The 27,161-nt window shown below is 42.2% G+C and overlaps 2 protein-coding genes across 2 annotated transcripts; both read left to right on the top strand.

Annotated features, from left to right (window-relative positions):
* FBXO28 (F-box protein 28) lies at positions 1,548-14,682 on the top strand. The gene is made up of 7 exons (XM_021391383.1): positions 1,548-1,808; positions 6,470-6,579; positions 7,588-7,726; positions 10,089-10,284; positions 11,471-11,578; positions 12,076-13,407; positions 13,859-14,682. The coding sequence occupies exons 1-6, from the start codon at positions 1,596-1,598 to the stop codon at positions 12,468-12,470; spliced, it is 1,161 nt and encodes a 386-aa protein (XP_021247058.1). The 5' UTR covers positions 1,548-1,595; the 3' UTR covers positions 12,471-13,407; positions 13,859-14,682.
* Positions 19,150-23,918, top strand: DEGS1 (delta 4-desaturase, sphingolipid 1). The gene is made up of 3 exons (XM_021391384.1): positions 19,150-19,314; positions 19,981-20,723; positions 22,447-23,918. Exons 1-3 carry the CDS (start codon positions 19,233-19,235, stop codon positions 22,591-22,593), a joined length of 972 nt encoding a protein of 323 aa, XP_021247059.1. The 5' UTR covers positions 19,150-19,232; the 3' UTR covers positions 22,594-23,918.

Raw genomic sequence — 27,161 nt, 5'->3', positions numbered from 1 at the left:
GCCAGGCTCCTTTCAGTGGTATGCAGCAATAGAACAAGGGGCAATGGGAACAAACTGGAATGTGGGAAATTCCATGTGTTGCAAGACAAAGCATCTACAGTTTGTTGTATCAACCTCAGACCCTCCGAATTAAGACTCAGAAAGTAGTCAAGGTGTTGACTGAGCAGAAGTGTGCCTTTATTTATTAAAAGACAGGAGAGCAAGAGAGGAAAAAGAGAAGAAAAGGAGAGAGAGAAAAAGAAAGAAAAGCAAGTCTCCACTGTGAATCCCATGATGTTCAAACAAAGGGAGGGTAGATTTAGGTTAGATATAAGGAAAAAATCTTTTACAGTGAGAGTGGTAAGGCACTGAAACAGGTTACCTAGTGTTGTGGTTGATGCCCTGTCCCTGGAGACTTTCAAAGTGAGGCTGGATAAGGCCCCGGGCAAACTGATCTAGCTGTGGTGTCCCTGTTCATTGAAGGGGAGTTGGACTGGATGGTCTTCAGAGGCCTCTTCCAATTCTAAGGATTCTATGATTCTGTGATTCTACAGTTCTATGATTCCATGTTCTGAAGGTCTGTCCTTCTTATTGTGGGGTGGTTGAGGAAGTAGTGGGGCAATTGCCAGCGGCTATGGGGTTGGCAATGCCTTTTATGCTGTAGGATGGTCCCTTCTAATTGAGCCAGGAGTTGTTGCCAGGCATGGAATGTCCAGTATCAAGCGCTGTGCGCATGCTGTACCAGCTGTGCTTCTCTCTTCGCATGGTGGTTGTGGAGGGTTGCGGTTGGGTGAGCAACCTAAGACCACCTTAAGCAAGACGACTAACTCCTGACTTCTCCATTGCGCTTGGGCCCAACATGTGGTTGCTCTGCTCCTTTCACAAGAGTGTTACTTAGAGAACAGTTTTTGTTCTGAGGCTTCCACAAGATTGTTACAGTTCTGTTTCGCTAGTTGCCTCTCAACCAATCAGAAAGAGAGCAAGAATTCACAATGTTACAGTTCCGCATGGTGTTGTCAGAGTCCAAACACAAGGAGCAAGAACTTCTGTACTGTGAGAATGATGGAGAGCTGGAACAGGCTGCCCAGAGAAGCTGTGGAGTCTCCTCTGGAGACTCATGGCCCGGCTGGACACTTACATGTGTGACCTGCTGTGGGGAACTGCTGTAGCAGGGGATTGGGCCTGATGATCTCCAGAGATCCCTTCCAACCCCTACGGTTCTGTGAACACGGAATTGTAAACTGCTGGTTCATTGAGCCCATTTGCAACTACACTGGTTACTTCAAGTACTTGGTGTGAAGAACACAACATATCCAGAATGCACTGTGGTATTTCACAGTGTTTCCAAACAGCTGTCAAACCAACTGTCCTTTAAAAATGCACTTATGCTTTTGTTCTCCACTATACTCGCCGACAGGGCCACCTGTGCCCTCAGCCACCTCTCGCAGCGGGATCTCCCGCAGTCAGCAGGCCCTATTCCACCTTCCCCACTCCCCCTGACCCCACGGGGCCCCCGGGGGACCCACGGCAGTCCCCGCCCTCCTCAAGCGAGAGCGGAAGTGCCGTCAGAGGAAGGCCGCCCGCCCGCCCTCAGCGGAGGAAGGACGGGCTGTAAGATGGCGGCGGCGGAGGAGCGGCTCCTGTCGGAGGGGGAAGGCGGCGCCCCGGGCTCGGCGCGGCTCTCCCCGCCCCCGCTCTCGCAGTCTCCCGAGGCCCCGGCGCCCTTGGAGCAGCCGCCTCAAAGCAATACGCTGATGGGGCTGCCCATCGTGGCCATCGAGAGCATCCTCAGCTTCCTGTCCTACGACGAGACAAGCCAGCTCCGCCTGGTAGGGGCTTGGGAGGGGAGGAGGGCGAGGGGCCGTGCCGGGGCCGCCGAAGCGGGAGCAGCGCCGGGGAGGAGGTGGGCAGGCGGCTGGGCTGGGCTGGGCTGGGGCTTCCCCCTTCTGCCCACCCCGCGCCTCCCCTACGGGCGTGCAGGTGCGCGCCGTGCCTGCGTTCCTAGCGGAACCCTGCCACCTCTTAACGCCTTTGATTCCGTTCGTGCGCTGTAAGGCAGCGCGGGGCTGCTGGAGACGTAAGTCCCCGAGTATAGGAGGTGGTGAGACCGCTGCTCCAAGGACCCTACCCGGTATCTAAAAAGAAATGTAGGGCAAGAAAGGAAGACTTAAAGCCCTGCGTGCCTGAGAGGCTGCCCGCTGCTCCGAGCCATGCTAACGGATCTAATAAAAGATATGAGCTCCACCTGCAAACTTCATTGTGCCCAAGAAAGCTCAGAGGTCAGCAAGGAGATGAGTGTTTATCAATCTTCAACTGCCGGTCTCAAGAGCATCATGTAAACTGTGCCATAATATGACTGGCTGAGATCTTGCTCAATTTTGTATGAGATCATGTAAGGAATAATAGTGAGGGAATGAATACACAGCTTATGTAACCCTCAGTCAACTTGCCTGTGCTGTTTCTAGTTTAAGAGCTCATTAGCTTAAACCAGATAGTATTACCCATGTATTTCTGCAGAGAATTGGACTGCATTTGTCCCAGATCAGCAACCTGATTCTAAACTGAAAGCTCTTTAAGCAGAAACTCTGGTTTTATTCATACTGCACCAAACACACCATACAATCTTTAACTCAGAGGGCGGTGAGGCTGTGGCACAGCTGCCGAGAGAGCTGTGGTGCCCCATCCCTGGAGGCGCTCGAGGCCAGGTTGGATGGGGCCCTGGCTGACTGAGCTGGGCGGGCAGCCCTGCCCATGGCTGTGGGTTGGAACTTGGTGGGCTTTAAGGTTCCTTCCAACCCAAGCCTCTCGGGTGATATGATATGATACTTAATATTTCTAGCATGCTGTCAGTCCTGTAATCTCCAGAGAGTTTTGCCTCTTCTGTGAGAGTAAATAGTGAATTTGTGGGGAAAAAAAAAATGTGTATATTTATATAGTATGGCTTTTTTGGATTGCAGCCTCTACAGTTTGGATGAAGGGAAGTACACATTCTGTATTTGGGTGTGTTTAGTGTTGTATGGTCTGTATTGCCACGCTAGGCGCTGCTCTTTGCTGCAGTTTTCCTGTTGTATTTTATAAACGGTAGCTGTGGGAACTGCCATTAAGCAGTAGAGGTGTTTTTTTCTTCCTCTAAGGCTGTTAGTGTTTGTAAATAACGCTTTGTCAGCAGTGAAATTCAGAATAGGAAAGGTGGTGTAAGGACTCAAAAAAATATTTAATTGCATGTTTCTGAAGTGAAACACCTCTCTTATGTAACACAAGTCCATTTTTTCAAGAAGACTGTTGCTTTGAGCCATTTCAAAAACATCAAAAACAAACTGGATGACTATCGGCATAGATGCACATACAAGGAATAATACTAGATGTAAAATGAGGGGAATTACTCATAGAATCATGAAGGCAGGAAAAGACCTCTAAGATCACCTCATCTAACCGTCGACCCATCACCACCCTGTCTGCAGATGCCACATCTACATGTTGCTTGAACACCTCTAGGGACAGTGACTCCGCCACCTCCTTGGGCAGCCTGTGCCAATGCTTAACCATGCTTTCAGAGAGGAAATTTTTTCCTGATATCCAACATGAACCTCCCCTGGTGCTCCAGACCCTTCACTGTATATTTGTACACTGCAGGAACAGCAAACTTCTCTTTGAGAGCTTACTTGAGCTGCTTCTCATAATGCATCTCATAATGAGTAACATTCTGCTAAAGATACATTATGGGACCAAATTAATTGAATGGCAGGGATTAAATTCCTTAGGTCTCGTGCTCATTAAAAGTGTGCCTCTAAACAGCCTCATTATCCCATGGAACGCCGCATTCTGAGGATTAAAGCACCTTGGGGAAGGCAGGACATGAATCGGCCTAATCAAAGCTTGATCATACAAACATTGACAAAAGGTGTGGATTCCCTAAACTGATCGCTTTGAATGCTGGGGCAGGGGGAGGGAACACCCTTTTTCTCCCTTCTATAAGAAGCCTGAAGTTGTGAATAGGAAAATGGCAGAGCAGGAATGAAAACCTAGAGCCATTTTCCTGGAACAAGTCATTTCACTTAATTATCCCTTATTTGTATGATGCCGTATTTACGTAACCGGAGCATCCACTTTCCTGAATAAAACGGAGTAAAATTGAGTCAGTACTGCCTTCTGTAAATCACTTTGAATTCTACTGGTAAATGTATATGTGTAACTTCTGTTGAACATGGTGACATCCACGTCTGGAAGAAGCAGTCTTCATTTTGAGATGCAATGATGTGACATTTGAAATGCTGAGTAGTGCTCCTTCTCCTGAAGGATGGTTAGTTTTGAGCATGGATACTATGTAACAGTTTACAACTGAAGTGTCACAGTTAGGAGCTTTGGTCAGTTGTCCTAAAACAGTAGAACGGGCTTGTGTTGCTTTAAGTTCTCTTTACAGACATGCTCAGCCAAGAGGATGAGAGCTGGACCCTTTTAAATAGGGGTAATAATGACATCCTTAGTCTGAGCTTGGAAATACATTTCCATTCAGGCTATTGCTACAGTATACATGACTGCAAACAAACAGTCCCACAATTAAAAGCAAACAATAAATGCCTTCCACGAACACTCTGAAGATAAGGTTACCTTGGATTCAGGCACGCACCAGAAGCGTCTTAGATTCTGCAGCAAATTTGCACTAGTGCTCTGCAGAGCGCAAATAAGGACAACTCAGCTTTAATCTTCCCACAGTTTCAATAAATCTGTATTTACAGGCATTGCTATTTTAAGGCTTGCTGAAGTCATCAGCATTTTGTCACTTATTCTTCAACCTAGAAAGGCATTACGAAATACAGTGTCTGTGTAGCCTCTATTGATCTTAAAAAAGAACATGCAATGAATCTAAACGCTTGGAATATATTTCTACCTCCAGTTTTGATACTGGTCATCTGTTAGTGAAGCTGGGAAGAAAAAACACGTGCTTGAAGAAAGGGAAGCTGGCAGTCCTCTAGCAGATTGTCGGTTTGTTTACAACGAAGTGGAAAATTAGCTCTTCTGTAGGAGCTGTTACTGTATACGTGTCACCATGCTAAGCAGCAGCCACCTTGTGCATTTCATGTGGTCTCAGAACAACTTTCCAACACTGAAATTTGAACACAGTCTTCTAGTTGGCTTGGCATTTGAGGGAACGTGGACTGTTGTAGCTTTATGGCTGGAGTAAGGAAATATTCACAAAACTTGGCAAATATGAGCAAGTTTGAACTTTTGGCTTTCTTACAGTCCATTGAAATAGCAAGTATCAGAAACTGTCTTGGAGCAATCTGAGCACTGAAAATGGTGATAATGCTACTTTATGTATGGCTGCTGACAGTGCAGTCTAAAAGAGGCGTATTATTCTTATAACTTCAGGTGCCATGTTTTTAAATGGTGTCATTAGGAGCCAGCTGAGAACTAAGAGGTGATTAGTAAAATAAGCTGCAGACAGACATGTTTGGTTTCTAATGGTATCAGTTTAGTGTTTGGGTTCTGGACTGCTTGTTGTCACAGCTATGGGCAATGTCCAGAAACCGGGGCAAATGAGTAAGATTAGAAAATCCTGTGTTTAAAAATCCAATGCAGTTCTTGTTAGCCCTTACAGCCTGCTGCTTTTGGATATGGGAGGGCTTCACCGCTGGAAAAGGTATTGTCTGCCACCAGATGTCAGTATAAACATGATGAAAATTTCTCTTTGTGCTTCTCCACAGTTTGTCCCTTACAATGTATCTAGATTTTGGAGTGGTTGGTTTGTTTGTTTTTCTCCTGCTGAATTATAGTATGGCTAGCATAGCCCTTGTGCAAGTGTGACTCTCTGTTTCAGGGGTTTGGTAGCATTAGAGCAGGTATGAATGTCATTACTCTCTACAGCTGTGAAAGAAAACAGGCTGTTGGTATCCAACGTAGCCAGTAAAGGAATCTGTTAAACTGAGAAGACTTTTATATGAAAATGGATCTTGCTTCTTGTGCACTATAGTGCATAATTTTTTTAATTTTAATTCTGTCTTCAAAAAGATGAAGTATAAGCACTGAAAGGAAAAAACATCATTTCTTGTTTCTGAGGCATCTTTCTGAGACAAGAAAACACTAACTTTATAGAATCATGTAATCACCAAGGTTGGAAAGGACCTCCAAGACCATCTACCAGAGTCAGTCTCGAAGACAAGCTGGAAGCTGGACACAGGCTTTTTCCACTTCCATTAACAGAAGAGGGAAATTATTTCTGCTTAGGTATGAGTGGCATTCAGCCTACTGTCTCTTGTTAGGCAGAATCGGGAGACAGACTTGTGAACTGTGTGGAATGTAGCACTCCTTCGTGGTCGCTGTTAGAGGTGGCAATGCCTTAAGTTGCATTGCGTTTTCTGTGTCTTGAAATTCAAGAAAAACTGCGAAGAGAATCTTGTACTACTTAGCAAGCATGGGAAAGATAATAGTAAAGGTGTTTTGTAATGTTACTTGAGACTTAAGAGATTTGTTTTGTTTTACTTAAATACAGGTTTGTAAACGAATGGACTTGGTTTGTCAACGAATGTTAAATCAGGGATTTCTAAAAGTGGAAAGATACCACAACTTGTGTCAAAAGCAAGTTAAAGCTCAGCTTCCAAGGTATGTACCAGCTAAAACTGTAGTTAAACTTCAGTGTAGTAGATTATTTTCAGCATAATACTAAAAGGGAAAATCTTGCCAGCTAGTTTGGTTTACATATCTTGAAAATTCGGATCTTATTTGTTGTTTTTTTTTTCACCCCCAAAAAAGCATTATAACCTAAGATCTAATTACCAAATAATGGCGTAGATGAATGTAACTTGTAGTATACTACACTAAGAGCTGGAATATTGAAAATTGTCTTTGAAATTCTAAACAGAGTGAAGAAGAGTCTTGTGTTCTTCAGCCTTTCTGGCAAATCCAGGAGGGACTCTTAGGAATGAATAAATGCCATTCCTCTTCAAGACAAACCGATGATTTGTCTATGGCTCTGCTTAAAAAGGCAAGGTTCGTCAGTGCCAAGGATTAAATTAGGAAAGGGAGGAGGCTTGACATGTGAGCTCTCATTACTGGGAGCTTAAGGTTCTTTTAAATGCAGTGTCTTCTCTCCTCTTTCCAGTGTATAAGTGCAGTTGCTGCTGCCGTATCCTATCAGATTTCCCAGGCAGAGTGAAGAAACTAAATGCTACTTATTGTTGAGATTGTTGATTTGCCAAAAGGTTGTACCTCAACTTGAACTTTGTAGCAAGCAGTAATGCTGTATTAAATCTGTGTGTTGCATTGAAATACTAAATGCAGGAACATGGGAGGATAAAAATAACCACCCTGACTCACTGTCTGCTGCTAGTTAGTACTGAAAGCCTGTTTTTAGAGTCCCAAATGACATACAAAGTTTATGGATAGCAAAAGATGTAATTATTTAGGGAAAAAAAATGTCTTCAGAAAGTGTGCTATGCAGTTATGAGCTGATATTTAATCTTTGCTGGTTTTTGTCCATAGGCAGAACAAATGCTAGTGGTTATGTTTTCAAACCTCGAAATAGTTTTACTTGAGTGATTGTTACAGTTTTATTTTGTGGACTTGCTGTTAAATTACTGTATGTAAAACACTTAATGGTCTGTTTCCTAGGCGAGAGTCAGAAAGAAGAAACCATTCGTTAGCTCGTCATGCAGACATCCTTGCTGCTGTAGAAACGAGACTCTCTTTGTTAAATATGACTTTCATGAAGTATGTGGATTCCAATCTCTGTTGCTTCATACCTGGAAAGGTAAAACGTAGTCTAATTTATGTGAATGTATATGTTTTTAAAAAACATGATGGTGTAACTTCAAGTAAATTTGTCCCAGCTGCCCCAGATTATGTAATGTATATGCATACTGAAACCGTTTGAGATACTTAAAACAAGTTAATGCTCCTCTGTAACAGGCACTGTGGAATGAATGAACCAGACTATATCTAAATACTATTTAAAATTTAATATCTACTTTCCCTCAGGATTTTTACAAGGAACATGGGATGTGTAGGCTTTAATTCTGAATTGTAACTGTACAAAACAGCTGAAGTCCAGATCATCAGAAGTTATATTAGAAGACTTTAAGTACTTTTCATACGGGTTTGAATACTTCGAGTTAATTGAAGTAAGATGTATAGTATGTGGAAACACCTGCTATGGATGAGGTATTTCTGTATATTAGGTGGAGTAAGCTTTAAATTTAGGTGGACTTTGTTAAATATTATCATTACTAAACAGATCTGGTGTTTCAGACTACCACCCCAGCATAAAGTATAAATTAACCAAGTGAGATGTACGTCAGCAATAGAACTGTTTTACAAGCTGTGGAAACAGAGGTACAGAGTGGAACTGACAAAATCATCATCTGAGGAAGACACTCAGATACAGTTTAGAACTGAAACAAGATCTGTGACCATTAGCCTAATGTTTTGCTATTCACGGGCAGATAACTGGGTTGCACTGGGATGACTGCAAAAGTTAGCTGTCGGATTGAGACGAAGCATGGCAGGCATTTCTGCATTCAGTACAGCAGGATAGGCTATCAGCATGAAGTAGTTTTTATATTGAAGAGGTAATATGATTTCCATACGCTTTTATTGCCTTGATACTAAATTAATTTAAACTACTATAGTTTAATATATTTAGGTTTATTAAGTTTATATTATTTTTATATCTATATCTAATTTAAAATACAATGTAATATAACATCAAGTCAAATAAACATAAGGTCGTGATACTCATGTACTGAATAGAATACCTAAAAGAAATGTTGCCTTACTTTTCTTGAGGGGTAGGTGAAAAGTCAATACTCAAGCTAGACCTGGGGTGTGTAGGAGTTATGCAAACAAGCTTGGCAGCCATTTTCCTTCAGGGCACTGGGTCATAAAGACATTATTTGTATTCCTATGTAACAGCTAAAAGAGTTTTTTTTTTAATTGTTTACTTGGTATATGAGCTTTGTACTACTGCCACTCTCTCACCGCAGTTATCAGTTCACCAGAAAGTCAGATTTTGGTCAAGCCTATTCAAGGCTCAGCGTGTGGTTTCCCCCACCTGCCCTGTTTGAACAGAACATTTTTGTCTGAATGAAGATGTTGCAGAACTTTCAGGAAATGGATGTGTTAGAATATGTGAATTCTGGTTTGAGGTTCAGCATATTGCGTAAGGGTCCCGGTCATAGTGGAACGCTGCTGCAAGATTTTATGTTGAGGATAGCAAAAGAATGCTTTGAGGATGTTGATACTGACGGGATATAATGTGGATAAAATTAGAGAAGCCTTTGGGAGCTTGCTGCATGATGGGATGCTTCGGTCACATCTAGCTTTTGCAGCTTTTTAGCTAAGCTTCCTTTATGAAAACACAAGATGCAGCTCTGTTGATTCTAAGTTATTAAGGCCCATATCCTTCAGTAGAGTCTTAAGCCATTCTTAATCATGTGCAAAATACCTGGCTCCATAGTTTCTGTAGTAAGAAACCAGCAGTCCTATTTTGGCCTGCTCAGACTATAATTCATAGATTAGTGAGGCACCTTTCATCTCTTTAGTTCTGCTAAAAAAAAAGGCTGGTTTTCAAGCCTGTTAAGAGGGTGCTTATGTTCTCTGCCAGTCCTGGATTGGTATTTCATAAATTAATACATTTTGGGTGTAATCCAAATTTGCAGTATTTTGAGTGGGAGCAAGCGAATTCAAGTAAATATTTACAGCTCTTCAGACTGACATAACAATAATTCTTGTTATTCCATTCTTGTGTTTCGTGTGTCTCATGACTGGCTGTGGGAATGACTGCTTAGCCGTATGGTTTCCAGTACCTTGGTTCTCCAAAAAGAAATGATGATGCTTTACTGAGCGCGTAAAATTCAAGTGTGGATGCAGTAGAACAATTTCACACGGGTGTTATTTCATGAGTTTCAATAGAATTATGATCTATCAAGGGAATGGTTTCTCTGGGATATGGCAAACTACTTCATTTCAAAACGCCGATAAAGAACTAACACACGTAGTGATATGCAAGAGTAATAGTTCTGTAGTGAAAGTCCCTGATGTGCCAACACTTGTAGAATGATCTGAAATAATCTTGCCTTTATCGGAAAAATCCTAATTCTTCTTAAATGTTTTAGGTAATAGATGAAATTTACCGTGTGCTAAGGTATGTAAACTCTACACGAGCTCCTCAGAGAGCTCATGAAGTTCTTCAAGAACTAAGGGACATTTCTTCCATGGCTATGGAATATTTTGATGAGAAGATTGTTCCAATACTGAAAAGGAAGCTTCCTGGGTCAGATGTATCAGGACGTCTGATAGGAGCTGCCCCAGGTATTAATTCCAATGTATAGTTAAGTGTTTTTTTGTTGGTTTATTATTTTTAAAACTCAGAACTTTTTAAAGCTCCCTCCCTTCAATAAGCGAGCTTTATCACATAAGTATTAATGATACTTGTTTCTTAAGAATGCCAACCGTGAAATTCATTTGCTTTGTAATTTAAGAAGGCTTTGTATTGGCAAAAGAACGGTCACTTGAATGTATGTTATAATTATGCATAGTGTGTATTCATTAAACAAACGCTTTTGTGCCACCAATGAATGAGACTTTATCATTGCACTTGGTTGAAATTTGGCACATGAGATGACAACTCAAGACGCCTTTTATATTTAGTAAGGATCAGCAAATGAATTGGCCAAAGCTGCTGTAGTACGTAGAGAGCTAGAACACACAAGTATGCACTTTCTTCACATTGCTGGCGCACTAACGTATATGTTAACAATCAAAATACATGTGGGTAACACTGAAAAGGCAGCTAAAATAATAGTCTGTAAATAAACAAAGTGGTCCTTTCTATAACCTCTCAGGCTTTCCGTAATTTATGTGAACCAAAGTATTAAGGTAGTTGCCTCATAGAATGGCCCAAAGCGAAAGGTTAATAGAACTGTAGTGTTTTCCCTGTACTGAACTTCTTTGCACACACTGTTGGAGAATGTTAGGGATTGCAAAATATGCTCTCTGGGAAGGATAACTCTAAAAAAATAAAAATTACAGCTTAGCCAAAAATGGTAGGCCTAACTGTAGGGGCTGCTTGTGGTTTGTTGCATGTCCCGTCCATCCCTTTAGCCATAAGTCTGTATTCTACCTCTTAATTATATCTTGTTAATTGTACCTCAGTTCTATCGAGTCTATCCGCTAAAGAAGCATTACCCAAAACCATAATGTCAGTCTGCTCACCAAACCCAAGGCTTAATCTGGTGTGAAAGTACCCATCCTGTGTTGAGGGAATAGTGTATCTAATGGCAACCCTTTAGTGTCAAATAACTGAATCTTCAAGAAAAAGAAGATGACTGTTTAAGGCTGTTCCAGATTGTTCTGTCTTCACAGTGCATAAAAGTTGCATTTTACTTGCACTGCATTGCTAGAAGAGTAAAATGGGAGAAAAAGTGATGGATACCTTTTTTATTTTAGAAAAAGTGAAAGAAATTATACAGTAGCTGTTAGTCTCCTTGATTTGCAGGAACTTTAATAAAAACAACATTCCCAAGCTCAAATACCAGTATGGTTTTAGGACTTAGGAAGAATGAGTGTACATCGTCATGGAAAATAAATCCCCTTCTTCTAAAAAGTAAGTTAAACTGAAATATCTTGTTAAGCCCCGAATCAAAAAAAACTTAGAATCGTAGCTGTCTACAACTATGACAGCAGAATTAGAGTGCTCTATTGAAATATATTTAGTATAGCTATGTGTAATACATGTAATTCCTAGCTGCGCTGCAGGTTTTTGACTTAACATGAGTCACTAACTCTAGCTGACCACATATTCTCTTTGTAATTTTTGATCTGGCTGAAGGAGGGGGGCTCATATATGGAAAATGAGGAATGAGCTGTTTTCCACTCTACTGAAAATCCAAGTATTTAAATTTGAACTAGCTGTGCCCTGAAATCCATATGCCCTTGTTAGACACTTAAAAGAACCCTAAGTCTGTTGGCACATTCACGTAACCTGCAGCCGGTACTCAGATTCGTGTCTGGGGTGTAGGGATGAGCGAAATAGGAGAACCGGGACAGGATTTCTGCTTTTGTCTGAAAGGTGCGGAGGACTAACCCGGGTTTTATCTGAAGTTCCAGGGCCTTCTGCAGCACTAACAACAATGCAGCTGTTCTCCAAGCAGAATCCTTCAAGACAGGAAGTCACCAAACTCCAGCAGCAAGTAAAAGCAAACGGTGCGGGTGTGACAGTGCTAAAGCGGGAGATCTCGGAGCTTCGCGCCAAGGTGCAAGAGCAACAGAAACAACTCCAAGATCAAGATCAGAAACTGCTAGAGCAAACCCAAATCATAGGCGAACAGAATGCCCGATTGGCTGAGCTTGAGCGCAAGCTGCGAGAGGTGATGGAGAGCGCAGTAGGAAGTTCTTCGGGTTCTGGTTCAAACGAACAATCTCCTAGAAAACGGAGGAAGGCGGTAGAATCCACAGACTGTCCTAGGAAATCTAAACGCCTTCGAAACAGAAAATAACTTGGGGAGTCACTGACGCCTTTGGGAAGATACACTGCTTTAGTAGCCCAAGCAGGTCTGCTCTTTCGGATACTGTGACTAGCTTCATGGTGTCACGTAGGCTGCTGGCTCTTCAAAACACCACTTAGACTTGAACATAAATTTTCTTTCATTGAGACTTTTCCCCTGCTTTCTGGATGGGTGGGCCTAATGCACAGGATCTTTAAGATTTGCAATAGATACATACTAACCAGACCTGCTCTGTTACATTTTGAAGGGTTAACCTCTTTTTTTTTTTTTTTTCCGTGCAAATGTGTTGAAAGTAAACTTATTTGTGTTTATGCGTATGTTCACATAAAATCTTAAATAAATTCAGTCTTAACTGACTAAAAAGTTGATCTTAAAAACAGATGTCCTGTTCACTTGAAGAAAAGACACGCTTTTAAAATCATGTTTTAGAGAACTTGACTTTTTTTGTTACAAGTGACCTTGTCTGGAATGTCTGAAAAGTAGTGAATACTTTTTTGGGATCTCTGTAACAAGTAAAACTGACTTCTTAAGCTACGGTATTGCCTATATATTTTTGTAAGCTTACAAGGAAAAGCCTTCTATCCAGACTTCACATGCACACACCCTAGTTCTAGGTTTTGGGAGCCATATTCTACATCTGCATAGATAGATGCGTGTAGAGCTTAGCCTGCTAAAAGCACTTGTCTGAAGTTGCCCTTAACTCTGGGAGAGAGTACAGAGACCTATAGAGCAATTCCTTTGTTCCTCAGCCACAGCTCCGCCCCTGCTGTCAGCACAACTGCTGTCTTACAGCGGGCTGGTCTTAGGGAGCTGGCAGCAGGAGTGCTGGAAGCCAGGCTGCCTGCCGCTTTCACTGCCCAGATACTGCAGGTATTGTTGGCCAAAGCTGGAGAACCGAGAAGCTGCCTATGTGTCACTGGATTCATAGGTAAACATCTAAGAAGAATTAGATACACTGTCCCTATGGTAACCAAACTCAGAGGGACACCATTTGAATGAAACGCTGTATTATGGAAAAATTTGAACTATTTTGTGTGTATGTGTTGGGGTGGGTGGAGATTTCTCTACAATACTGACACCAGAATTCCAGCCTTCTTTGTCCTGACAGGTAAATCACTTCAGACAAGGCTTTAATTTCTTTTGCACTTCTGTTTTGAGCTTGTAACTGGAAAAGCATGTCTTGCGCTGTTCAATCTCTCTGGTCACTTTAACAACCTCAGAGTTGTATGCAGTGATTTTTTTTCTCATCTGTATATTTTTGGAACTTATACAAATACCATTGTCCTTGCTTTTGTTTTAATGTACTAAACTACATAGCTTTATCATTTGACTTATGTTTTCCTTTTTTTTTTTTTTTTTTTTTTTTGCTTTTGGCTTAGGTGGTACCCCATTCAACTTGGCATGGCGCTGAAAATGCAAAATGCTGAAAATGCAAATGTAGCTGTTCAGAACCCTGACACTGTTACCAGAGGTTGAAGTGCAGCTTTCTCTTATGACTTTGTAGAGCTGACAGCTTAACATGGCGCTTGTACTTGGATCACCAACAAAATCAGAAATTGTCAAATGCTCAAATGTTCTAAAATTGTAGGAGAACAGATATTTTTCTTGAAACTTAAGGATTTTGCTTCTGGAACATATTGGCTCCTGTCAGGAGTGACAACGCAAATGCCTGATTTTTGGTAGACTGTTTTCAAATAAACTTGCTTGACAGTTCTAGGCTTTTCAGAAGGCATGTTTCTTAAGAAGAGCACTGAGCAAGTGGTACAAGGTTATCTGAGGGAGACACTGAACTGGTAAAGGACGATTTGCTATTACTGGTCTTCCACAGCTCATATATGTTTTGCTGTTAAAGATCTCTTGAAGGTAGGTATTTTGAATCATTCAAAATGCCAATGTACTAAATGTAATCGCTGTATCATTCAGTGCAAATTCATCTTGTGTTCAAGAAACGTTTAGATGTTGTGTTGAGAGACATGGTTTAATGGGGTTATTGGCGGTAGGTGGATGGTTGGACTGGATGATCTTGTAGGTCTTTTCCAACCTCGCCAATTCTATGATTCGATGATTCTATGATCTGATGGTCTTTCAGGTAGACAGAGTCATGTAACAATGCAGTTACCAGATACTTGTGGTTAAATACTTCCAAACAAGCATAAACTTGTGAATTGCATTTATTAAAAAGGCTTATTCATACGTCTCTTAATATCTTTCACTTTGATTTCTCTGTTCGCTTCTACAAGATGCAGACAACACTCTTCACAATGCAGGACTTTCGAGTTAATCAGCAGTGCCATTTTTCAGTGTGTTGGTGAACCTGTAGCTATGTGTAAACTGAGATTTAAAGAACAACAGTGTATTGTTACATGAAACATTCTCTGTGAGCCGTGCCAAGTCGGAACCTTCAGCTCAAGGAAGTGTCACATGCTGCAAGTCAGCAGGTGCATCCTGACCCTCGGCACACTGCCAAGTACACTACAATTGAGCCAAGCCCATTGAACTGCATGGGTAGAGGGGAGCACTACAAGCAAGCTCCAAGAAACGCCAGCAAGGACACAAGAAAAGCGCACAACCTATTTTGTTCCCACTTCCTGGGGAAGCAGAGAGAGTTCAGCACTGGATGGTCCCAAAAGGACTGGAATACACATCAGTGGTACAGAATGTAGAAAACAGAGTGAATTAATAGGTTAGAGAAAATAGCTGGAACGTTAACTTCTGACTCTGTGTTGTCCCTTATTAAATAAAAAAGGATGCATTTTGCAATACACAAACAAGTTGATACCTAGGCTGAAGTAAAACTAAATTAATTTTGACTTTATAGATTTCTGTGCAAGTTTACAAGGCTTAGTGTGTCAACATGGTAAAGTACAGTGATCGTTGCAATCAGTGACTGTATACTCTGTGCGAGGGAGAACCTCAAGCCAGTCAGAGTAAGGTGTTGGTTATGAAGTAACATGAAAAACGATTATTTGCAGCCAGCTATCAGACTGTGGTTTTATGACTTGTAGCAAGGGCTGGGACTGAGCAGCTCAGAGTGCAAGGAAAGTGATAGCACTGGTCTTCCGTGGTTCATTTCTGAAATTTGCTTAACACTGAGCCTGGCTTTCCTTCTTGTTGAGCTAATTTTATAAAACCAGCAGCTTCCTTTTTGTTTCATAGTTGTTTGGTGGTGTTTTTTTTTTTTTTTTAAAGTTTGTATATGTAAAGAACATGATGCAAATGGTCTCAGAAGACTCTGGAAGCTTACAGTGATGCTTTTTGAGGAAAGGACTGCGATTCCATCCTGCCCCCTAACTGGAACAACACACCATTTTGCCTTGAGTATGGAAATACAGAACACAAGCATCTTCTGATCGAGGCCTGATCAACATAACTGGTGAAAGCCTAGAAGGAAGAAAGACCGCCTGCTTGGCAAAATACATTCCTCAGATTCAAAAACAGCTAGAACTAGTTAATTCTCAAATTCCTAATACCAGTTTCATAACATATTAATCACAGAAGTGATCGATGTTATGAGGATGTCTTCACATACATAGTTTCTTCTCGTAAAAGTTAAGGCTGTTTTGAAACAGAAATCTAGTTCCTCTTGTTGAGACCTTGTAACAGTTAACTATGGGAAGAACCAGGGAATTTTCAGCATCAAAGCCCTCTTGAAAATAGGATGGCATAGCATGTAGTTAAATCAGTCTTCAGATGAGACTACGCAATCTCTTGGTATTCCCCATGGTTTTAAGAATGTAACTGGTAAATTGCAGTGTCAGACCATTCTTATGTTAATCAGTAATTTCAATTTGGAGTATTTTATAGTAACATGTTTACTAGTTGTGAACTATTATAATACAATCCAGTTCCATGCCTGGGGTACTTTGCTCCGTATCTGGAGCAGCCCACGTGTCCTCTGCTGTGGTGGAGTCGTGCTCACCGCATCACACCGTCCTGGTTGGGCAGAGATGTGCTGCCAGCTTTGGTTTATGTGTAACTAAACGCTGCAGGATTTTTGTTCTACGCTTGTGCCAGCTGACGGCATGCTACGTGCTGTGTCTCTTCGAAAGAGAAAATGTTGGGTAGAAAACCTGTTAGCTTGCTAAAAACCTAATAAATCTGGATTTGTTTTATGGACTGCTTAAACCAGAAAGACTCAGTGATTAAACAGAAAAAAAATAACAAAATTTTCCTATTTAATATCTTTCTCAGATACTTAAGCCTTGTTTGGCTCACGTGGACTGTTTAGTTTATAAATCTTTATGGAATCTTGTATTAGTTTTCCCACTGAAACTTGTGGCTTTACAAACCTTCAGCGCAATAACTCTGCCTCTGTGTACTGAGCTCTAGTACTCTCTCCTTGAGCGCTCACAGCAACCAACAGAAACCTTTCATATCAGCAGAGCCATTCATTCTTTGGCAGGATCATTCCAATGAATGAGAAGGTCTTTAGTGCCGTGATGGATAGCAGTGCTAATATTTGAACTGCAACCCTAAGGGGCAATTTTCAGAAACATTATGTCCAGGGTTTAGAGTGCAGGTGAGTGGCACACTTGGGATCTTGGCAATTTTGCAGTCTGCCTCGGCACTGAGAGCACAGAGCACTTCCTGGTTTACTGTTAAGCAGTCACTGAGCAAAGAATAAAACCGAACATCCCCTGCAAGGACAAAATGCCTCAGTGAAATTCAGTCACCTGTTTTACTAACCACGTTGAACCAATCCTCACAAAGTACAGAATTCAGATTGTGTGACCAAGCAGAGATAAGCTGTGAATTCACTTATTTTCCGTCTCTGCTCCTTTTTTTCCACTGCACGTTTTAACACAGAGATTAAAAATGCATGTAACCAAAGACATTTGCTCTTCTATTTTACAGAGCTTGTGCTGTGTCCATTACTTTACAACGTTTTCAAATTGAGTTTATATTTCCCCTGTGTTTGGCACAGCTGCAGCTCAGACTTTTAGCAGCTTGCGTGTATTAACCTTGATTCATTATTATTAATACATTTTAAATGAGTCATCATGAGCCCTGAGATATTCATGTGACATCAATAGATAAGGTCTAGCTTTCTTTGTGATAATGTTTCCTGTTGTTTTTACAGCTGCTATGGGTTTTGATTGTTTTAATTACAGTGGGTTGGTGGACAACAAAAAATCCAAGCAAACAGTTATTTTACTTAAAGTCATCCTGGTAAGAAACTGCTCACAGTATTCTACAAAATGGAGATGCAGGAGCAGATTAAACTGAGTTTGCTTCTTAGAGAGGAGTTTGCCAAAGGGGTTCCTAAAATAATAGAAAACGTGAAGAAATCAGAGACCCTGGTGCAGGCATTTTGAATCGCAGCTAGATATCTTTAGGCACCTTTAGAAATGTGTATTTTGGCCAGAAAATGGCAAGTCCTTAGAGCCACACATCCATTACCTTTGGAACAGAACACATACTGTTTAAAGAACCACTATACTTTCTTATTATTTTTTCATTGTATTATTTTATCTTCTTATTTATTTTAATGATATTTTAATGATCTAAAAATAAGTTACCGCTTTATTTATATCCTGAGTACAGCAACAAACAGCTGCTGTAACACACTGTTGTTTCCAGTCTCACTGCCTAAGAAAATGAGTCACAAGGGAGTGCATTGTCTACCCACGTACCTCTGACTGCTTTTGGACATGTTGTCCAAACAGCTGAAAGGGGCACAGAATCACTCAGAATCACACAGTCAAAGAATCATAAGAGTTGGAAGAGATCTCTGGAGATCATCAGGTCCAACCCCCTGATACAGCAGTTCCCTACAGTAGGTTGTACAGGAAAGCAGATCTTTAATACCTGCAGAGAAGGAGACTCCACAACCTCTCTGGGAGCCTATTCCAGTGCTCCATCACCCTCAAGGTAAAGAAGTTTTTCCTCATGCCTGTATGGAACTTCCTATGTTCCAGCCTGTGCCCATTGCCTTCTGTCCAGTCGCTGTCTGAAGGGCAGTCTTGCTGGAGGGAAGGGCACGAGCAACGTCCCATTGTGCATCACCCACAGCGCTGTACCCCCAGCCTGCCGTGCACCCTGCCCTGTGCTTGCAGTGGAGGCCAGGCCTGGTGCCACCACCGAGGCCGGGGAGGTGGTGTGGCGGCAGCTGGGTGTGTGGGCCATCACGAGCCCACTTCCCCACAGGACAGTTGGCGGTTTCTGCCATTTTGAATTATGGGATGGAGACACGGGGACCTTTGGTTTCCATAACGCTGCGGTGCCAGAGGGCTCCCAGAACTAAAGTGAGAATTACAAGCCAAGCAGTGTCCTTAATTCCTAATTAATTATGCATACAGCATTATTACAAACTAATAATGCAGACAACGCTGTTACCAGTTTGAAACGTCAGCTCCTTCCCTGCGTCTTGCTCCATGCTCCGGTTCTGTGGCGTTACAGAGCCCTCCCGACAGCGGGGCTGAGCTCAGACGAGGCCCAGAGAGGGCTACGGGGCCACTGCCCCGCGAGGTGGCGAAGGGCCTGCTCCCTCCTCACAGCACGACCGCGACACCGCTACCCTGAAGGCAGCGACCCGCCCCGCCCTGCCCGGCTGAGGCGCCGGCAGCTCAGGCGGCCCCTGAGGGGAGGACGAGGCGCGCGGGGCGGGGCCTGACGGCCTGACAGCGCGAGAAGCCCAATCAGAAGAGAGAACGATACTGGGGGGCGGGGCCTCCGCCCAGCGCTATAAGTCTGCCGTGCCGGTGGGCGCTGGTAGTTTGGCGGCTGAGGAGGGCGGTGAGTGGTGTTGTCGTCATGGGTAACACCGTCGCCAGGGAGGACTTCGAGTGGGTGTACACGGACCAGCCCCACGCCGATCGCCGCAAGGAGATCCTGGGTGAGGGGAGGAGGCGGTGCGGCGGAGGCGCTCCTTGGCGCGGGCTGCGTGGCGAGGGGGCTCCCCGCAAAATGGCTGCCGGCCCCGCCGTCAAGGAGACTTGGAACCGGCAGCGCGCCCGGCCCGAGCCGCTGGGGCTGCGGGGAGCGCGGGGACGGGGCTTTGGGCCGGGCCCAAGGACGTGAGGGTGGCGGCCGCCGCCTTAAGTAGTGCGGGTGGGGCGGGGGGGGAAGGAACGGGAAGGAAGGAGGGAGGCAGGGAGGGCAGACAGCGACGGTGTCGGATGGTGACCGGAAAGCTCGCACGCGGGCTTGTGCGTTGTGTGTGGGTTGGCTCCGCGCCATTTCCTTCCCAGATAGATTGAGGTGACATTAGGGCTTGCCACGTTAGTGGCAAGCTACTGAGCAACGGAAAATTGCAGAAATGGCTGAATTCTGAAAGATCTTTGACGGCTATTATTAATAGTGCATTTTTCATCCCTTAGTAGATGAATGAGCGGGGGGGAGTGAATGCCTGTATGCTTTTGTAGTCTTATTAGGATAGCTTTCTGTGAGGAGAGCTTCACGGAGGTGATGGGCTGATGGTTGGGCATGATGATCTTGGGGGTCTTCTCTGACCTTAGCAGTTCTGTGATATCTGTATTTTGTGTAACTCTCTCCCCTGTAGCCAAGCACCCAGAGATCAAAGCGCTGATGAAGCCGGACTACAACCTCATCTGGGTGGTGGTGCTGATGGTCATTGCTCAGCTGACTGCCTTCTATCTGGTTAGGGACCTGGACTGGAAGTGGGTGGTCTTCTGGGCGTACGTCTTTGGGAGCTGCATCAGCCATTCCATGACTCTGGCCATTCACGAGATCTCTCACAACAGTGCCTTTGGCAATGGCAGAGCGATGTGGAATCGATGGTTTGGAATATTTGCCAACCTCCCCCTTGGTCTGCCCTATTCAATATCCTTCAAGAGATACCACATGGATCACCATCGGTACCTGGGAGGCGATGGAATTGATGTGGACATTCCCACCAACTTTGAAGGCTGGTTTTTCTGCACCCGCTTTAGGAAGTTCATCTGGATTGTTCTTCAGCCATTTTTCTATGCCATTAGACCCCTCTGCATTAATCCCAAACCAATTACTCGACTTGAAATCATCAACTTGTTGGCTCAGCTTTCCTTCGATATCGTGATCTATTACCTGTGGGGAGCCAAATCCCTTTTTTACATGCTTGCTGGCTCAGTACTTGGGCTTGGGTTACACCCGATTTCAGGACACTTCATAGCTGAACATTACATGTTTTTAAAGGGACATGAAACTTACTCCTATTATGGGCCACTTAATTTGCTCACTTTTAATGTTGGCTATCACAACGAGCACCATGACTTCCCCAATATTCCTGGCAAGAGCCTTCCGCTGGTAAGTTCACTTCAGAGGCAGTTCTCTTTCTTAAACTGAGCCTTACTCTGATGTGAAAATTCGGCAAAACAGAAGCTGTTAGAAGAATGGAAGCTAGAAAAACCCTGGAAGTTAAAAGGATGGCATATGGAGATTCATTAAACTCAAGAGTTGAATGTGGGGAGAAATGCTGAGCAGGTTCTAATGTGCTGTTCTAACTTTCCTTAAAGGAGGGGAAAGGCCTGTTCTCATGTTGTCTTGGCTTTGTGTTGCCTAATTCTAGGTTTCTGTAATTACAGCAGGCCTCCAGTGTTCTTTTTCAGTTTGGAAGTATGCAGAAATCTAGTTAAGAAGTTGGAGTGACCTCCAAAGCTTTGTCAGCTCTGTTTCTGGTATCTTAAGTAAAATAATAATGTGTACTTATCCTTCAATCTCCTTTACGAATGGCATTCTCTGGTAAGGAAAAGATAAGGCTAGAGGTGCTGCTGATGTTTGTTGTAATTCTACAAATGTTTAATAGCTTTCTGTTCTGGAGCAGTTTCAGTTTTGTCTAGTGAGAACCTTTGAACCCCTCGATAAGTGTCAGCTGTACACTGACAATTAAGACTTCAAAGCTAAGACTTAGACCTGCATAAGCAGCAGATGGGGACTTTCAGACTGGTTCCCTCCCCCTTCCTGCTTAAGTTGCTGGGACTCCCTGACTTGCTGTTCATACTTAGGTTTGTGCTGGTGAACTAGATTTCACTTAATGCACGTATATTAAAGTTCTAAATAGGGAATTAGTTTTCATAGATATTTCATTGCAGAGGTAAAAACTACCTCTGCTACAGGACCTGTAGTCTATGGCTTTGATAAGTAAGACAAGGTTGTTTTTAAATGAAGTGCAGTTAATTTTGTTGGTCTGGAGTCTGCTATGCTGTGGGCTGAAGACAGCTGAAGTAATGGGGGGTCCTGCTGAGCTGGACCTGCTTAGATGACCTATTTCATAGGTGTGATGACTAATCAAAAGTATCCTCAGCTCTGAAACAAGCATGTAAATAACCTGGTTCTCTTTATTGCTTATAGAGATTAACAGCAATCCTCTGACACTAAATCCTGTGGAATTCAGTGAAAGCTCAGTTTTGTTGTGTTCAGGCTTCTAAGGCTTCAGATGGTTGACTAGAAGAAATCATTAAGGATATCTGAAACTCCAGCACTTCTAGGTTTCTAGCTTAGAAAAGTGGCCTGGTCAGTCTCTACATGTCTGAGTAAAATCTTCAGAAGCTTCTTATTCATTCTTGCTGTCCTTAGAAATGAGATGTTCCTCAGAAATGCGAGGTTTGAAACTCCATACTGAAAATGGCTGTTAACTCTTCTTTCAGTTTCGCAACATCCCTTTTTAGTGAGACTTGTATATACATGAGACAGCTCTGAACTGAGTCACCCACTTCAGCCAGCAAGCCAATGGCTTTCGTGCTTTCTCAGGGTTGGTGAGCTGCATGGTTCTGTAGGCAGCATACTGAACCTACCTCAGGGGTAGGCTCAGCTTGTTCTGGTTCTCCTTTCCAATGTACAAGCTTCTCAGACTGAGTTGTTTCAAAAAATTGCCATATTATGACACTAATAGCTGTTCTTCTGGAGTTTAACATCTAAACTGAAATACCTAAGTTCTACATTAAGATACAGATTTAAGATAGTAAAGCTGCTGTGATTGGTGCTAATGTAAATAGTAAATGAACCTTGTGAACCTTGTATCTCTCTTTAGGTGAAGAAAATAGCAGCTGAATACTACGACAACCTGCCACAATATAACTCTTGGATAAAAGTACTTTATGACTTCGTGATGGATGATACAATCAGCCCCTACTCACGCATGAAAAGGCAATTAAGGGGTGAAGTGCAACAAGATTAAACTTCTGGCAACCAAAAAAAAACTTTGTCTGCTTGCTTTAAAGTGACTGGTACAAGGTCTCTTGCTAAAGATGTTAACTAGTGTCCTGAGTCAAGATCCACAGCAACACAGCAATGCATTCTAAAGGTTATTTTGTAGGAGGCTACTACCAGCTATAACATTCCTAGCAGTACTCAGATTCATTGGTTAAATGTGTTTGTTTGCCTAAGGATCAGTGTTATACGCGTAATGCTAAATCACTTTGTTACAGGATTTACTTTGGCGGGTGCTAAATCTGTATGAAATATGTTTGGCTCTCATATTTTAAAAGGTCTCAATGGAGTACACCGCCCCTACCATGCAGTTTAGATGACAGTTGTAATAAGATGCTGTACTTACCTGTTAATTCTGAACTAACATGATTTGTTGAACTTAAATCTTCTGTTGCACTTCTTTTCTGATTCATGGGTGGAAGAACTAAATGTCTGCTCTTGCTGAAATAGGTCACATTATTTGAAGCGTAACTCAAAAGTAAGCTACTTGCTCTATAGAAAGAACCTTAAAGGAGCAATCTGTCACTTAGAATGAAATAGCCATGTTCTAGATGGCTTGTGTGGTGGCCTTGTTAAAAGGTGGGGACTTTGATGGTATCACTGCTCTTGAGTGTCCCCACCTACTCCTTAAGTGACTTGTGCTAGTATATAGCTTGAGCAGCCAGTGCCTGAAGTTGTGCATGCTTAGTGAGGGAACTTTGCGTAATTGAGGCTTCTCACACTGCAAAAATCTTGCTGTGGTTTAGAATTCTTAACTGTGAAGGAAAATAAGAAGGTAGAGCCTGGTTGGTTCTGCTGTTACCATGGATTTAAATGCTGGCTCTAATATTTACACTCGCTTGGAAATTTGGCTGGCATGGACAACCAAATTGGTTGAACCAGATACTGTTCTGGCAAACAGTGCGAGCTACAGCAACTAGCACCTGGACCTTTTCAGTGTATTAGTCGTTTATGTGTGCAGAAAGCTGTTGCTAAATGTTCTTCCTATTTTTTTTAAACTTACAGTACCCTCCATAAACACTGGTCTTACTTACCTAATAAAATGTGTTGAGAGCACAGGTGATGTTACTGAATTACTTGAGAAGCGTTTGAAGTGGGAACAAAGAATGGATTTACTGAGCACTGAAGAACCTTTATATACCTCAACACAGTATACTTGTTTTGTATCATTTAATGCACTGGTGATGGTCTGAAGCTGTGGAAGACAGATACAAATTGCTCTCAAATATCAAATGGTGATTCTATGACATAGTCTTATTTAAAAGATGGAATCTCATAAAGGTAGAAGGCTGAGGCTGCTGTCCTTGCTGGTCTGCTATAATTTCATTTTTAGATGCCTTTAACTCCTGCGTCTTTTGGATGGAGTACCTGAGAAGCATACATCATTACATCTTAACCCTCACTTGATTGCAGTCATGTTTCTAATAGATGCTTTGCTTTTTTATAGAAGCCTGGGCCCTTATCTGTGATTAATTAATAAAATGGTATGAAGGTGTGCCAGCCAACCATGTACAACATGACTTCATTGTGATGCCAGTGATGCGATAGATAAGCCAGCATTATTGCTCAGGGTACAGTGACATGTCCAAGTATACCCTATTCAGTATTTTTACATGTACTTAAAAAGCAAAGATTAAAGTAATATTAGGGGATCAGTTAAAAATCCACCCAACAGTGAAGTTAGAAGCTAGAATTATTCAAATGGTTGCTGCAAGAAGAGCTGTCCTTGTGAGTGGTGGTGTGGAATGAACTGTAAAGAATTGCTGCCTTTTCTTCTACTCTGACGAAAATTTAATTTGGAAGTCTTGAATAGGGTCAAATAGTAGAACAGTTTCTTTTTAAGCCCCTTTTATATGACTGATGCTCAAGTGAGGAACTGAATGGTGGCATTAAGTATCTTCAGTGTTGGCTCACCATAGCAAAATGAAGGACGAGAAGTCTTTCATGTCTAGAAGGTTTTACACCTACAGGACTGTGGGGAAATTGATTATCTTAAGAATTTATCTAGGAAAACTGAGATCAGAGGTGAACTTCTATTGTTAGGCTTAGTAGTAGCCTACTTCCAACTCTGATTATAAACACACTTTAAGTGCAGGATAGTGGGGAGTTCTGAGGAAGTTATCTATGCTTGACATAATCTTTCTGAAACATGCAGCTATGATTTGAGGAACATTTATGTACTAGGTTAATCTGAGCCAGTAAGATTTAACGTTTGGATCTAAATAGTCATTAGATTCTTGCAGGCATGGGTGACTACCATTCTAAGGTGTCTAACCTCTGCATTGCATTACAAGTTATCTGCATCTAACTTCAGTAGCAGGTGTTCTGCAAGAAGCAAATCATCTCAGAGCTGACCTATATTTCAGCATAGCTTCATTCTTAAAAAGAAAATTAAGAACTCTTCTGAACCACTGTGAGAAGGAATTAAGATTATTTGGGAGTATTTCATTTGCATTGGATATATTCTCAGTAACTCTTCAATTTTCTGTCCAAAGGCATGACACAGATATGAAACATTAACAAACCCTGTATGGACAGTGTAGTTATTGTTTAAGGAATTAAATAGTTTTCATTAAAGCTATTTAAATACATCTGGTAGAAATACCTTGGTATAATTCTTGAAATGCTTAACCTGAAAGTTGGAGGGAGCATTGGCTAACCAGCGAAGACCAAACTCAACCTAAAGAGCACTAAGGACTGTGACAGTTATTTTTTTAAAATTCTATTCAGATGGAGTCACTCAACTGTTTGAGTTTATTCTGTCCTGTGTAACTAAAGCATCTTGCTAGTCTGCCAGTTAAACTTTTCCTTTATGTGAAATCAGCCTGGAGTTTAACTGTCAAAACACAGCTGACTGAGGGTCAACTGTTAAATGTCATCCAAGTGTTGTAGCTGCAGTTAAACTGTGCAGAGCTCTGAATGCCCCTCAGGGCTTTCAGAGTGAATTGCTTTTCATGGTTCTCCATACTTCCTTCCCCTGCCCCCAATTATTTGAAGTTGCTTAAGTGGAGTAAGTAATGCATCCCGGAGTCTGATCCAAGGCAGTTTTCCCACAGGACAGGCGTGGATATATTCCTCTTTCAAAATGCCTTTTGCCTTTGGCGTTCTAGTTTTGCTGTGGAACCTGTCTGTTCCAGGACAGTAGCCAAATTATCCCAGATTAAATGGCTGCGCCCTTCTGTCTGCATGACTCCATACTTTCAGATCCAGGCAAGGCTTTTTACTTAGAGCCATATGTCAGTCGAAAAGTAGTTATGGTTTCTGCCTCTGTATCTATATTAAAAATTTTAAGTCTTTGAATGTAGCTGGTAAGTACACAACACATACTTTAAAATCTATAAATGCTGAGAAATGATCTTTTCTAGGCTAACAGGCACTGTTACATAATGAGCTCAGCGATGTCTCCGCCCCCTTGTCCTTTGTTCTCACACCAGATGAAGTGGCGTGCTGCAGCGGAACTTTAAGCTGTTTTTCAATATATAACCAAGTTCCATGACCAGTAACGTGGCCTTATGCTATTTACTAGTCTGGTCACTGGCACTTCTCCTTTGCTTAAAGTGCCAGTACTACGGATGAATTTGCAGGCTGCCATGCTCATTTTGTTGAAAGAAGAGTAGACAAGTTGGTTTCAGATAGTGACCTAGCCTGCTATGTTGTCCAAGACACAGCTTTAGGAAAAGTGCACTCTTTTGTAACTTGAGTCTCAAGATTTAGGGCAAAACAAATTCTGTTTTTCCTTGCCCAAAGCAAGGTGTTTCTACCACATAGATCTGCCTTTAGTATAGCAATCTGCAACTGTGTGTGTGCAGTTCTCTGTCAAATCAAGCCTGATAAACAAGACTTTAAGGAGAAAAACGTTCAAGATTTTTCCTATTGAGCCAACACCAGCAAATCTTGTGTAGAGAGTTCCCTGAACCATCTCTTCTCCCTAGGTATGCTTAAGCTACCACCTAATATGCCCTGGTAGAGAGTCATTGTAATTTAGATATGTGGCTAGCCTCAGAAGAAGGGAGGGAAGAATGGCATGATTAACTTTTTCTTGATCTTGTCCCAACAGAAATAAGATGACTAGAGGGAAAACTTCTTCTATGTGCATCTGCTGTTAAGCAAGTAGCTGCATATGCAGAACAAAGTAGTGGTCTCTGTATTGTATGAACAGGCTTGTTCTTGAAGCGATTCTTGTTTCCTATGTACAGGCAAAAGTGATCTTGCATTTTCTCTTTTATCAGCTGTTTTGCAGTTATGAATGCTGTAGCCTAAGCAGAACTTCTCACAAGAAAAAGCAGCGTGGGTATAGTACTTTCTTGTGTGAACAGTCAAATAGAGTACAGCTGCATGCTTTCTTTGACAATCAAGTAGCCCAGACAAGGTATGCAAACATGATATGGAGGCTTGATCTTTGTCTTTCGACTTAAAATTTTTTGGTAGCTTCAAATCTTCCTGCACCCAGTTTACTTTTCAGTTTTAAGAGGAATGATCATCAGACACCTTGAACATTAAACATACTTTTGAGTTATTACTACTTGAATAATATTG

The sequence above is a fragment of the Numida meleagris genome, chromosome 3, assembly GCF_002078875.1.
Source record: "Numida meleagris isolate 19003 breed g44 Domestic line chromosome 3, NumMel1.0, whole genome shotgun sequence".
NCBI lineage: Eukaryota > Metazoa > Chordata > Aves > Galliformes > Numididae > Numida > Numida meleagris.
Note: the sequence above shows the minus strand (reverse complement) of the source record. Positions and strands in the feature narration are given on the sequence as shown.